Below are 14,258 nucleotides of genomic sequence, written 5' to 3'. Positions count from 1 at the left end.
GCAAGAACATCCATGGTTTTATTACAAAAACACCCAGTAACTGTATTTAACACAAAACAGTAACTGAGAGTCTCGTTTTATTTTGCTTTCAGTGTACATGCTCATTATTATTCCATTTAATTTACAGAAGGGCTATGTAAAATGAAATTAAAATTAGAGAGGGAACAAAAGGAAGGTTGAGGCATAGATTTTTCTTAGCAAGCAATGATCACAGGAGACAGCACAGATTGAACAGGGGTTCAACAGGAGTGACACCTAGGGATAAAGGTAAACAGTAACTTTTTCCTTATCCATTAGATTCTCCATGGGGCTTTTTGTTTGTTTGTTTTAACAAAACAGTTTAGAGTATCACAGTATACAGGAAGACTAAATGGCAAAGAACGTCTCACACACGCACCACATTTATCCCTGCTACTGGTCCAGGATCCAAAACTTCAGTTAACATTCGACTTCCTAGCTCTCATTCATTGATAAACTATACAGGATTACACTGTACATGGAGTTAAAATTACAAAAATGTCGTATTTACAAAATCTGTACACACATAGTAAAACTCACAAAATCGTCATCTATGTATCACAAGTTGCTACACCAAAATATTAAAAATGGGATAAAATTATACATTTCTCTTGTCCATTTTTAAAAAGGGTTCAATATTTCAAAGACAGACCACCTATTTCCCCCAAATAAGACTGATAAGAGAACTAGAAACCTAAAGTATCCTCCTGGGATAAAATGTTGCGAGCAGCATCTCCCAACTAGAAAGAAGCCTATATCCTGTCTGCTGGGGTGGGGTGTGCAGTTAGCATCTATGTACAGAAATGGTGAAACTACAACGAGGATGTCTTTGGCTAAACCTTTGGCATAAATTAAAATCACACATCAGACGTTACAGAAAAGGTTTTCTTGGTGATGGCAGAGCTGGGGGATTTCTTTCTGAGATACTGTTATATACAGTTTTTCTTTCTCTAAGGAAAGAGGGTAGGAAAAAAGGATTTGGGGAACAGATGAAAATGAGGCAACGCTAGTTCTTCATCAAATTTTTCCATTGTAAGAAACATCGTATCAAACCTTTTCACTAAAACATAATTCGATCATAGAAATAACCTCGTCCAGAATTTCTTTTTCTGAAACCGCGTATGAAAAAATTAGTAAACCAGCCATGGCAGAAAAAAATTGTTTCAGCACATCAAGTACATATTAGTGCAGGAAGGTGGATTAACTCGATCCACTGTATAAATAAGCTTTATGCACAGCGTACATTAAATAACCATCACACCCCACTCACACCCAGTACACAGATGCTCCTCAGTGAAGATAAACGTTTATCAAGTAATTAAAGTGTATGTAGTGCAAATGTTACAACCAAGTATTATGCACATGCTACTTGCTTGGTTTAAAGTTACACGAAGATGTGGTGCCTGAAATCATGGACATATATACATCCTTGTCACACTTGGTACAATGTCCTAAGCCACAGAAATACCGATGTGTTTTTATCTATATATATACACACACGTTTTCTTAAAATGTGACCACCACATCAATACAGTAACACAAACAGACTAAAAATCAATACCTGCTTCCAGATGCTCCAAGGCTCAGAAAGTTTGTGCTTCTAACTCTTGCAGTCATTACGTGCCCCCGTTCCGCACCCCCCCCTCGCCAGCTGAGACGGCGGGGGGACAGTCTTCAGGTCTGTGCTGCATAGGATGAGGGCAACTGAGAGGAATAAACGACGGCACAGGCACCTAAGCTGCTTTCCTCCATCAACAGTTCCATGCCCCATGATGAAGGGTTGAGAGAATTTCCCCTCCACACCGTTCCTGGGTGGAGGCTTATTGAAAAAACAAAAATCATAACGTGCTTTCCATATTATAAGTGGCAGCAAATCAAGGCACGCTGTACTAATTCTGTAGCATTTAGATTAGCTGACTTTGCAGGGGATGCTCACTGGGGAAGGTCCGATGTTCTCAGCTGGCTGCTGGGCCGCGTTGGGCCATACAGAGTAACAGAAGCTATATGATTATTCTGCATCACCTGCAAAACAATGGCAGGGAAAAAGGAAAATTAGAAGAACTGTAGACCAAACGGGAACTTGAGTGAAAACAGCAAATATGGAGCTGATCTGCCAGCAAAAAGAAATCCCAACAACAAAAGAAAGCAACCAACGTGTTTAGTGAACAGCTCATTGCTGGTTCCTAAAAGCGGTCTCCAGATTTCTATGACATTTAAACACCAGCACGCTCCACCAGTACCTGGAGCTGAGCTCAGGCATCTCCTGCTAGTGCAAGCCCTAAGTGACAGACTTGAAGTGCCAGCTCCAACATGCAAATGTACAGCCTCACACAAGAGGCTGGAAGGTTGCCTGCTCTGCTAATCATCTCTAAAAGCGTAGCTCCTCCCAAATGCTGGCTTTTGATGAAATAGGAAATAAGAAGCCAGTAAAAAAGTAATAACAGCAAAGTCCTCATCTTCTTTGCTCAAATATATCAAGCTTTTTTTTTTTTCCCTTACCTCAAAGATCATTCGTTGCAGTCCAAAGCAAAAGGTTGACCCGAAGGGGTTAGTGTTGTTCGGAGATGATGACCTGAACAGAAGAGAATAGGAAAAAAAAGGACACATGAGGACTGGGAACTTCTTGGGAATAATAACCAGTTAATAGAGGCTAAGTTATGGCATCTTTATCATGTTAAGTAGTTTTCATAAGAAGAAAGTAAATCTACGTTACACAACATCACTGCTAGTTTCCAAATGAGCCAGAGGAAACCTCTGGTTAACGTCCCAGAAGGGTTCCGAACACCAGGGGAGAAAGGAACCAAAGCTAACAACGATCTCTACAGGAAAACTTTTCTTTCACTGAACTTGGACAGGAAGAATCCTGAAAATAAACAGGGAAGACAGAACCGCCATATAAGTTATTGAAAAAAAAAAAATGTGCAAGATCTTTTGCCATTCTTCATCTTTTATCTCTCAGCCTCTTTCAAGTGTATTTACTATAAGCTATTTATTACTCCATGTTAAGAAGTATTCTGTTTCAGCATCTTACAGACTAATCTAAATTTTATTAAACAGTACTTTTCAAGATTACTTATCTTTTAAATAATTTGGATTTTTTGGATCATATATGTGATGATAGCAGACTCCTGCTGACTGGAATGCATTTTAGATTATGGCCCCAAAACATTAGGGAACAGTTAGCTTTTGGCCTTTCTTGTAACTGGTTGGTTTCTCAAAAGGTCTGCCTGAGACATTTAGAGATGTGCTCAGTAAAGCAAGCTCTGGTTGACTTCGAACACAGGAAAAAAATAATATAAAGTACCCTATGTAATCACTAATTCGCTCCAGCTTTATTTTACTTGGCTTCTGCTCTAGCTATCTCACTGTCATAAAAACAGGAGAAGGGAGGACAAAGAGCACAATACTTAAAAGGAAAAAAATCTGAACATATGCAAGCTTGATAAAACGCCTTGTTTGATATACCTCAAAATGCTAAAGTATTTTCAGAGTCCCCATAAGTTAACACTTCTGACCTAAATCAGTCGGATATCATATCATATAGCATGGTAGCTCTGCAAACAGGTGGTGCCTGTTTTACCCAACAACCAGCTCAACCCCTGTAGGAACAGAGCAATCTTAAGCTCTCTGTTCCATCTTCAGTCTTCAAGCTCTGTAGAACAATCGCATACATAAAAGCAAAACTCCTTCAGTCTGCTGCCATACGTTCCAAACACTGTGATGCATGATGTCATGCTGCTGAAATGCATGTGCCTATGGTACAAGCAATCTGCACTATTTATTATACATAGAGATACTCCTTTTGTATCTGCTGCTTTGCTCTTTGGATTTTACATTTCAACCAACTTTGGAAATGTTTTCATTCTGCACGTCAGCCTTTAACTCCTCTGAGAACAGTTATTTAGTATTGTTAGTGGCCAAAAGGTATGAAACCTAAACAAAGAATCTCCAAAGTAGTTAGTGCAATAAATATTCTTCCTCTACATAAACTCATTCTGTTATCAGCTCAATCCCCGCCAAGCAAAAGAAAGACTTTACCTGTGAAGTACCACTGGCTTCTCTACAGGGTGCCCCAGAAGGTCCTGAATACTGTCCCACTGCAAGGATGTCAAAGACCTTGTGTTAAAATCAGTCACGGGGGATTATTATTTTTTTAAATCTAGAAAGACAGTCACATATTTTTGCCACATGCTCATTTGCCAAATAACATAGAAACTGTATTTACAGAAGTATTTTGTGACTAGAGACATACTCAGTAATGGAAACTATCAGGCCTAGGAAATGCTCTCAGGGTTTTTTCCTCATTTTTGTCTCAAACTAGCTTTAAATTAGAATTACTATGAAAAACTCTGGGTCTTATGGCAAAAACGTATCTAGAAAACCCAGTAACATTTCTGAGACACCTTAGAGAAAAAGTGTTCTCTAAGCAGCTGCTGTAGGAAACCTCAGCTAAATATCCTTTTACATACATTTGCAGAGGGGAAAAATAGCATCCCTGCTACCTCTCCCAAAAACCTTTCCTTCATTTAACAGGCAGGTTTGGAAAAAAAGAGGAAAACTGCACTGTTTAATGATAGGGAATTTCAAGCAATTTTCATCATTGTAAATAGACTTAATAAAAGCTGAAATACAAGATTGAAATAAGTTAAAACACTGATGGATATAAGTAACTCAAATCAAAAAATCGTAGCTTCCAAGTTCCTGACTACTTTTCCCCCCCCTCCAGCTTGGGACCCAGAATTCACCAAAGAAATTATACCCTAGGAGCCAAGAGAACAGAACTGACCCTGGGTGAAGCTTAACTGTAGAGTCACTTCTGAGACAAATTTCTTCAGAATTTTTTCAACTTCAAGAAGCTCTTAAACAGGCAGCAGCAAGTGCCGAGTTGGGAATTTCACCTAGAGTCTGCTGCCCCCAGGAGGTGTCACACTGGCAGTGACATTTTGGTGAGCCCTGCTGCTACCTGAAAAGCAACTAACTCATTACTGGCACCCTTCAGAAGAAAGGACCATCGGACCTTCTTGGTTAGTTACTGCATGTCTTCAAGAGCTACATTAGACAGAAAAGCCCTGTGAAAGTTTTAAGAATTTTTCTTCCAGTTTGCATTCAGCCACCACTTCTGTCACTTTTCTGTATCACTATACCGTTGTATTTCTATCTGCAGCTATCTTAGAATGCAGGGTATGCAGTAATTAAGTTTACTCAAAGCGTGTTATTACAAATGCCTTCAATCCCTAAAAGACAACTAAACATTTGTACTACTGAACAGACTCGCATTAAGTTTTGGCTTTCGACTTTTCTATTTTAAAACAACATAATAGAACTGCTATCATTTCTTCAAATGGCACTGCAAATCAAATAAAGACCATTTAGGAGGTTTAAGGAAAAAAGGAGAGCAATCAGTTCTGTACAGACTCACCTTGCTGTACGTTGTACACGTTTCAGTCTGTGAATCAGCACTATCTATGAAAGAAAAACAGAACAGCCTTTGTAATTCATGCTCGAACAGTCTCCTGTATATCTGAACTAAGGTCCCTAAATAAAGGATTAGAGGGAGACATACAATAATACATCAGTTCATATACAAGTTTACTAGCATTTGCTAGCAGCCAAGAGTTGTCATCAACACTGATTAAATGCTAGATAATGGGATTAAATAAATTTGCCTATTTACAAGTTCCAATATATATGTTTGCATTGTACCGTTGCACAGAAGAATGTCAGCATGAAAGAAACTACTTCCCTGTGCTAAGTGAACACACCTAGCACAAACACTCATCAAGATAACACAGCGTGCCACACATCTAGTCCAAACACTGTTGCATTTGGAAAGGAGGCTGGCAAAACTGACACCTTGAAGCTAAAGCACCACTCTCTAAAAGACAAAGCAAGCAGAGAGCTTGGGAATTGCAGTCCCAGAATCATTCCTGCAGAAAGAAAAAAAACAGCCCTGTATCCTTTAAACAATAACCACCATCTGCAGGTGAGGACAGCATCATATTTATGCTCATAGTCTCAAAAATTAGTAGTTTGGTGGTTTCGGGATGGTTTTATACATACATTTGGGGAGCTCTGAATACTGAAAGTCTCTTCCTGAAGCAGCAGGAATGAAGCTAGACACTAAAGAAGCCAAACATAGCAAATGGTATTTCATTTGATTGAAAGCTCCTCTTTATTTTCCACCCGCTAAATAAACATGGTCTCCTTACGGTGAAAGTTCAGTGTCTGTGCAACTGAACTCTGTCAAGTTACTGCCTGAAGCTGAGGCACAGAAGGGAGTAAATAAAGCTGCATCACGTGCTGCCACCAGATGGAAAAACACGGGCTCTTCCTAAGTCTTGTAGCATTTGTTTTTAATCAACCCTTCTGGTCTCTAGCTTATATTCAGGATGCATAATAAATACAAAACAAACAAAAGACAAAACAAAAATAAAATAAAAAAAAGAAACAGATGCATTCAGGAGAGCTTCATGGTGATATACTTGAGCTGAACAAAAATAATCAGAAGCAAACACCTTTGAGGTGCTGCACAATAACCTAAGGGAAAACAATTTAAAAAGTGAGCAGAACTTTCATGCTCATCCTCCTGGCTGAACTGCAAGTCAATCTTCAAGTAAGCCTGCACACACAGATGTAGTTTTTCCAGGTTTTTATTCCTCCGTGTGCTCACACTGCTGTGACATTCACAGAACTGCATTTTACAGAGTTAAGTACTTTCTGTGAAAACCACTCAGAGGAAGAGAGCATCCCCTGCCAAACCCTTGCAAGCATCCAATGTTCCCTGAATAGTCAAAACACACTTTCATAGCATACCTGTTAATTCTTACATTAAAGAAGGCTACACCTTGACCACAATCATCCTCAGTCAAACAAAGTTCCCTATGCTTTCTTTAGATCACTTCCACGCACAGAGCCGTGCACATCTAAGCATCTTGCTGAATCAGCACCACTGTATCGTAACAGAATTTGGGAGGCGTATATAATGCTATTTTCTGAGCTTGGAGATTTTCAAGTAGGCACTAAAAGACATACTTTGAGCACAGCATGTAGATATATTTTGAATGTTTGTTCTCATTCCCGGCTATACCACTTTTTATTGAGTATCAATTTATACTGAATGCCATCAATAAACCTTTCAAGAGTGAGTAGCACATCATTAAAAATTAACAGTGGAATGGACTGACCAGCTCAGACCAACACTGCCTTACAGAGCTTCTGAGTCCCTCGGTACAAGGTAACTGATTTGAGCAAAGCAGAGTGGCAGCATCACAGAAAATTAGCGATGTTGCCACTAAATACCCATATGACCCATGTAAGTGAACAAGGTAGCATAAATAAAAATCAGAAAACTGCTGAACTCTTCCTGAAGCATTTTTCACTTTTCACTTTAAGAACAAGAAAACATGCCCCAAAACCTAAAATCTCTCCTCTGTCTCACTATTGACATCCTCTGATAATCAAGAATGCATTAGAAATGAAAACTGATTGTATCTCCCTCTTTGTTCGGTGGAACACGCTCCCTGAGGCTGGACATCAGCTGGCCTACTCACCTCGCTTAATGACTAGCGGAATCTTGAATTCACAGCGGTGGTAGCTGGAAAGAGCAAATCATAAAGCTATCAGAAAATAGAAGAGCCACCACAAACTACAAAGCACAAACTTAGAACTCCTAATAACCAGCTAAATTAAAAGTCACATGCATAATAAAATGAAAAGGAGAGTCAAGAGCATCAGATTAAGAAGAAAAAAATGCCATTTTTATTTTCTACATCAAAAAAGCCATCAGCCTGGGAATGCCCTAGCACAATTTTCTAAAGGATACAAAAGGTCCTTCAGCACAAACTGCTTTCATTACAGACTTGATGGACAAGTACTCAGCTTAGAAAAAGTACTGCAGATTTCTCTAACATATTTTCAGGCAGTTGAATATTAGTTCTCTTTGTTCAGGCATCCAGTCACTTACTCCTTAACTCATATGCCTCTTCTAAAGAGTTTTCATTTGAAAAGAACTGAAAATATGCCAGTCAGACACATTAGAGAGCAAAATAAATTGAAAATTCTGAGCACTGACTGGAACAACGTCAAGAAAAAAAAAAGCACATCACCTACCAGTAATAGCAGACACTATAGTTGGATCAAGAACTACTTGAGAACATACTTGGCAACATAAACACATTTAAATGTAAGAAAGAAAATAGTAATAAAAACATGATAATAATGATGGCTGAAAACCTCACTGGTTACCAGGTATACCAAAGGCACTGAGGCAAAAATACATGACCTCTCTAAAATGAGTATAAAGTTTCCTTTCCTGATGTTTTAAAACTCTTGAGCAGATCAGTTCTTTACACTCACATGTTAAAGTTGTAATGACCAGGATAATTCGTATGCAGGACAAATTTCTTCACCTTATGAGTGTTTGCATCAAAGAGAATATCCTGTTGAAGAAAAAGGCAGACAGATATGAAGCAAGTTGGAGAGAAGAAGGTGGCTTTCCCCCAACTACCCTGAGATGAGTTACAATAGCATCTGCATACAGTGATAAGTTTTGATCCTACTTGAACCAAGTGGAATTGTGAGTAGTATTTGGGAATGACGCTTTTTATAAATTCAAATAAACACACACTTCTTCCAGTACTCAATCACAACAGCAGTTTCATTTGCTCATGTTGGCAATTCTTTTAAGGAGGTCTTGTCTTTCTGCTTATTATTTACACCCGTGTATACTAAAGCAAAAATAGCTGTGCTAATACAGTCAGGAGGGACATAAAGGTTGAGCTACATCCTACAGCTCCGCAAGCTTTCACAGGTGGCATTCTGGCACACCTATTTCAGTTCTACAGGACAAGAGCGTGCCTTTCAGAAACAAGAACTCAGCTACCTATGCATCGAGCACAGCAGAAGGAGAAAACCAAAAGAGAACACCAAAGCACAAGCATAAAGAGCCCTCCACCCACTGCTCGATAAAACAAAACGTTACTGATTGAATTCACAAGCACTAGAAAAAAGTTGGTGGTGTTTTTCTTAATTCAGAGATTCCTACAGCAGCAAGGGTTTCAGTTTCTCCATGGCTTTTGGCATTCCAAAGCAGTTGCTGTGTAGCAGAGTCAAAACATTGCATGCATTTGTTTAGGGAAGCTTCCCACTCACCACTCCAAGTGTGAAGTAATTGAAGAAGTAGTCATTGCACTTTGATGGGACCTGCTTATGGGGCGAGGGTGAATGGATTTTCATCTGCAAGAAACATTTTTCAGATATATTTAAAAAGGCTCACAAATATAAACGCCACTAATAACCCTACACTGAGACAATTGCCATAACCTTATTTCAACACTGAAGTCCTTGTTCAAAAGTATAAGACACTGTGCTTCATGACAAGGCCACTGGCTGCTTGCAGAGGCACACCACGTCAGATTTTTCTTTTTAGTTATCGAAAGTAAAAGGCTTACTCTTACGTTATCATAAAAACATCAGGAAAGGATCAAAATATATGCTAAAGTTATTTTAAATGAAATGTTTAAAAATAAACAGTGCACATTTGCTATAGCTTATTTGGATAGAAACATCTCAATTTTTATCAATTTTCAAATCAGTTAGAACATGGCAAATGACAGATAATGTATTTGATTTTTAAAATTTAAACAGATTTGCATTGATTTAGTTTAAAATGTTTTTTAATACCAAGTCACGTAATGTTCACTCTGGCCTATTACATGTCAAATGAATTGCTCAGAATCTGCGCTACATGGCGATTTAACTTCTCTGGCCTTGCAAGACCCAGGCCCTGTGATTAAACAGAGACATTATGGAACAGAGACAAAGTCCTCTTTCTGGGTGAATGAATTTCCTTACCTTATCTTCAGACTTGTAGAAGACTTTGTGCGGAGACCCCAGAGTGCTCAGCACATCCTGGCACGAATCACCGAAGTACACGCACCGCTCAAATACCCGCATCTTGGCATCAGCTAAAACACCTGGGCCACAACCTGAGGAACAGAAAGCGACTCAAGAGTTATCCTGCCTGATCACAGAACCCATCAACAAATCAACAATAAAAGCTTAGTGTTAAGTGTAACCCTTTATTTTACGAGGGCTCAAACACAGTGAAGTATTTCTTATCATACAGATGTATTTGCTGACTGTTGCACAGATCCTCTTCTGTCCTGATTTCAGCTAGGATGGAGTTAATTTTCATCCTAGTAGCTGGTAGGGTGCTATGTTTTGTACTAGGATGAGAAGAGTGTTGATAACATGCTGATGTTTTAATTGTTGCAGAGCAGTGCTTACACCAAGCCAAGGACTTTCCAGCTCCTCGCTCTGCCCTGCCAGTGGGCAGGCTGGGGGTGCAGCAAGAGCTGGGAGGGGACAGACGCAGGACAGCTGACCCAAACTGGCCAAAGGGGTATTCCGTACCATCTGACATCATGCTGAACAATATATAGGGGTGGCTGGCCAGGGTGGGGGGCGGCTGCTGGGGGATGGGCATCGGTCAGCAGGTGGTGAGCAATTACATTGTGCATCACTTGCTTCATACACTTTAGTAGTAGTACTATTATCATCATGATCATCATTATTATTTTCCTGTCTTAATAAACTGCCTTCATCCCAACCCAGAGACTTCATTTTCCCATTTCTCTTCCCCATCCCAGAGAGGGAGGGGGGAGCGTGAGCAAACAGCTGTGTGGCTTAGCTGCCGGCCAGGTTAAACCACAACATCTTAACCTCCAGTTTTAGCAGTGTTGTCTTCACTTCCCTGCCATTCAGACACTGACTTATCCTAGTTAGTCAGTCTCAATTTCATCATCTGGTTATTAGCAGTAAGTACCAAGAATTATTTCTATCTCCTCACAGCCCTGAATTTTAGCAGCCAGAGTTGTGTTCCCAAACCTACAAAGTGGCGTGTAATCTTAGCACTTTCCCTAGTAGCTAAGAAAGAAAAGCCCATAAAATGAAATTCCTCATCCATATCAACTCCGTGAGAGAACAGACATTCTTTACTGAAGGTTCCCATAGCTCATTAACCCAATATCAAGTGTGTTCCTACACAAATGATGCGTTAAGAAAAGATCTTACTGAATTGCCATTTCATAGATGAATGGCTGACATACGTTGCTGGATGTTAAGAAACAGAAGGACCTTACAGTTTGCGACCCTACTTGCTTTCAGGCATGTAGCATCATACTAGAACGCACATACAAGTACGCAGCAATTAATGCAAAATACAGGATGTGCTCTCAATACACATTGAGCTTTTCTTGCTATACATTATTCATGTAGCTATTTCCCAAATACAATAAATCAGAAAGATGTGACTGAGTTGAATTTTTAAGCAAGAGTTACTTCAAATGAAAGTATTTCCAGAGAAGCTTATGCTAGAACATGTGTATGGTATGTGCTACAAATGGGTTCCTGCAAACTTTTGCAAGACAGGAAGACCACATGCCAGAATGGTCTCATTTCAATTTTTACTCTGAGCATCGGTGTTGTATTTTAGTAATTACACTGTTCAATGACAACATTTCCTTAAAGCTGCCCATGTATACACATACATGAACAGAACTTGACTCTCTACCTTAGAGCTGGTCCCATTTCTGAAAACTCACATTATTATGGTAGTATAGCTAACTCCTGCCCTAGCACATGAGGATAGATGTTCCCTTCTCCCAAAAAAAAAAAAAAAAGAAAACACTGCCAAGTCTCAAGTTACAGTCACTGAACAAGGCTCCCTTGCAGGCATTATGCCTTTCCCCAATTTTGAAGGCCCGCCAGTCCCTAGAAGCACATACAAGGACAAGCTACTCATCAGCCTCTGTCACTCTCACTGCTGTCTCTTACAGCTAATGAAAACTGAACTGAATTCAAAGTGCAGTCTATGGCTGCAGCATCAATACGCCTCCCACTGGCATTTTTAAAAGCCTTCCAAAATTATTCACAAAAACATCCACACATACAGTTCAGTGGAATCTCAGAAGATGCACATGCACACAAGGTTTCTTCACTTCTAATGGTTTTTCCAGCAACGTACTTGCATTTTTATTCTTCACGTACACTTGGAGACCACCACAGTGAACAGACACTAGTGACCAGGGCCCAGGAAACATGACAGCAGGCAAACTCACCTCCACAGAGTTTTGTTTCCAAGAGTTTAGAATTAAGTATATAAGAACACTTGGAAACCACCTATGCTATGGAAATATCACTAATATCCTATGCTTAACCCCTGTTTTCCTTAAGGGAGGAAGCAGCTCCATGTTCTGAGTGTCACCAGTACCTGCAGTGAGTAGGCGAAGCCGTAAACCTGAGGGTCCAGTCCCATCTCTCAGCACATCGACGTTCTCAGCGTACACATTTCCAAGGAAACAGCTGAGGGGCATCAAGGGAGCCCTGAAACCAATCGCACAAAGATGCGCATAAGACTCCATCTTCAAATTGTCCATTAGCGAGCTGGTGAGGGTTCACTGGAATGGAGCACGTTAATTTTGACCAAACAGCATTTAACTCAGACTGAAGATCACAAGTTATATTAAACACAAGGAACAGAAATCCTGGTGAAAGAAGAACTACTACCAGGCAGGATTCAAATATAGGACCTTTACATCTGATGGAAAAAAAAAAAAAAAAAACAGCAAGTTTCAAAGACTCCAGAAATTACAGAAACCATATCTAGCCTTTGGAGAGCCCCCACAAAGATGTGTCATTTCAGACTTTTCTCAGGAAAACAGAAGTTCCCTAATATATATATATATATATATATTTTTTTTTTTTTTTTAAAGATACCTATTGCTTGAAGTAGGCACGTGACCCAAATGTGGCAGAAGCCCCTTCACCACGATGGTCTCACTGCACTTGGCAAGGTACTTCACAGCCCAGAACGTGAAAGCAGCTTGTGCAGATAACCCTAAATAATCGTGTTGCTTTACCGGGACTGTTCTCATTTTAATTCAATTACAATAACATTTCAGAAAACTGTCACAGCAACAAGTGAGGTATTTTCAATCGAACAGCTGCTGGTTTTGTGCACGAGTTTGATATGACTTTCTCCTCCACATGAATGAATGACCTGGCTGGAAGGCAGGCTTGGAGCTCACACACACCAATGCCCCTGTGACAGTTGGCGCTTGCACGAAAGCCCAGCATGGCATGGAAGAGCACAGACAACAGTTTTCTGAAGTGCACTTCTGTCACATTAGGAGACGCTGTCTGTGTAAGTAAGGTTCGCTAACTCCTTAGCAGTCATCTGCTGATGTGCTAACCTTCTCTTGCCTTTAAATCACAACCATCTCTCCAAAATATACCACCGTAACACTTCAGGTATTGTAAACTCTTCCTTTTGGTTTATAAAAAGTCCTTGAGTAAGGAACCCCAGGAACAATGTTTTTAGAGAGAGCAAAACATCAGATACTGCACCATAAATTACTGCTTAGAAGAAGGCCGAATGCAAAGCCTTCAAAATATTAACTGTGTTCAAATGCAAACACTCCGTTAGCATTAAGGCATGAAGGTTAATCTCCTCAGAACAGTAAGCTCAGTCAGTGGCAAAGATACAGAATATATGGCAAAGGCATAAAATATACAGCAGACTATATATATGCCTTCAGTCTGAAGGCACTATTTTTATATAGCAAGAGGGTTTAACCCGTGGTAGGACCCTGCCATGACATACCCAGTACCCGTACACTACAAAACAACTCACCACCTACCACACAGGTGTGATTTGCCTAGGGATAGGTTATAAGCATGCAAACAAAACACAGAGCAAGAATTATCTGGCCTCATCTCTTACTGGATTCACTGTATTTCCTCCTTCACCTCATGAATTGTTTTTCAGTTCAGCTCAGTTAGCCTGCAGTAGCTGAGCCAAGCTGGTATTACAGCACCAAAAAAATCAAACCAGCACTTGTTTACAAGGCTGGAGGACAGTCCTTGTGGAAATCAGAAATACACCGGTATCTAACAGTATCCTGCATGCTACAGAATTCATAAAAGACCCAAACTGAACTAAAGATGTAATTACATTTAGCATTTGCAAAACTCTAGCTAAATGAGGAAGAAAGAGCACACTGTAAATAACCCAAACAGCATGAGCAGCTGTACGTACTTGGTGTCCTGCAGGCTGTTCCCGTTGTAGATGTACATCCGTTTCACAGTCGCACCGTGCGGAATTTGCAGAGATGCTAGACCATGGGCAAAGTTAGGCTGCGGATATAGACAATGATTCATGTTGCGTGATACATTAGATA

The 14,258-nt window shown here is 39.9% G+C and overlaps 1 protein-coding gene across 2 annotated transcripts in view; it reads right to left on the bottom strand.

Annotated features, from left to right (window-relative positions):
- The window catches only part of C11H16orf70 (chromosome 11 C16orf70 homolog), a 34,798-nt gene continuing 20,540 nt past the window's right edge, over positions 1-14,258 (bottom strand). Inside the window, exons 7-17 of one of the 2 annotated variants that reach the window (XR_004753721.1) lie at positions 14,117-14,214; positions 12,290-12,402; positions 9,871-10,004; positions 9,169-9,252; positions 8,374-8,456; positions 7,569-7,612; positions 5,438-5,481; positions 4,057-4,115; positions 2,518-2,590; positions 1,580-2,040; positions 1-255 (exon numbers count right to left, since the gene is read on the bottom strand). Coding sequence is in view for 1 of the 2 variants with exons in the window: in XM_035336380.1 (XP_035192271.1) it covers positions 1,951-2,040; positions 2,518-2,590; positions 4,057-4,115; positions 5,438-5,481; positions 7,569-7,612; positions 8,374-8,456; positions 9,169-9,252; positions 9,871-10,004; positions 12,290-12,402; positions 14,117-14,214 (822 nt within the window). In the remaining variant the exon portion in view is untranslated. Of the gene's footprint in view, positions 2,041-2,517; positions 2,591-4,056; positions 4,116-5,437; positions 5,482-7,568; positions 7,613-8,373; positions 8,457-9,168; positions 9,253-9,870; positions 10,005-12,289; positions 12,403-14,116; positions 14,215-14,258 lie in introns of both variants that reach the window. The other variant, XM_035336380.1, reaches the window with a different exon arrangement.

The sequence above is a fragment of the Oxyura jamaicensis genome, chromosome 11, assembly GCF_011077185.1.
Source record: "Oxyura jamaicensis isolate SHBP4307 breed ruddy duck chromosome 11, BPBGC_Ojam_1.0, whole genome shotgun sequence".
Classification (NCBI taxonomy): Eukaryota; Metazoa; Chordata; class Aves; order Anseriformes; family Anatidae; genus Oxyura; species Oxyura jamaicensis.
This window is presented reverse-complemented; position numbering and strand designations above follow the sequence as displayed.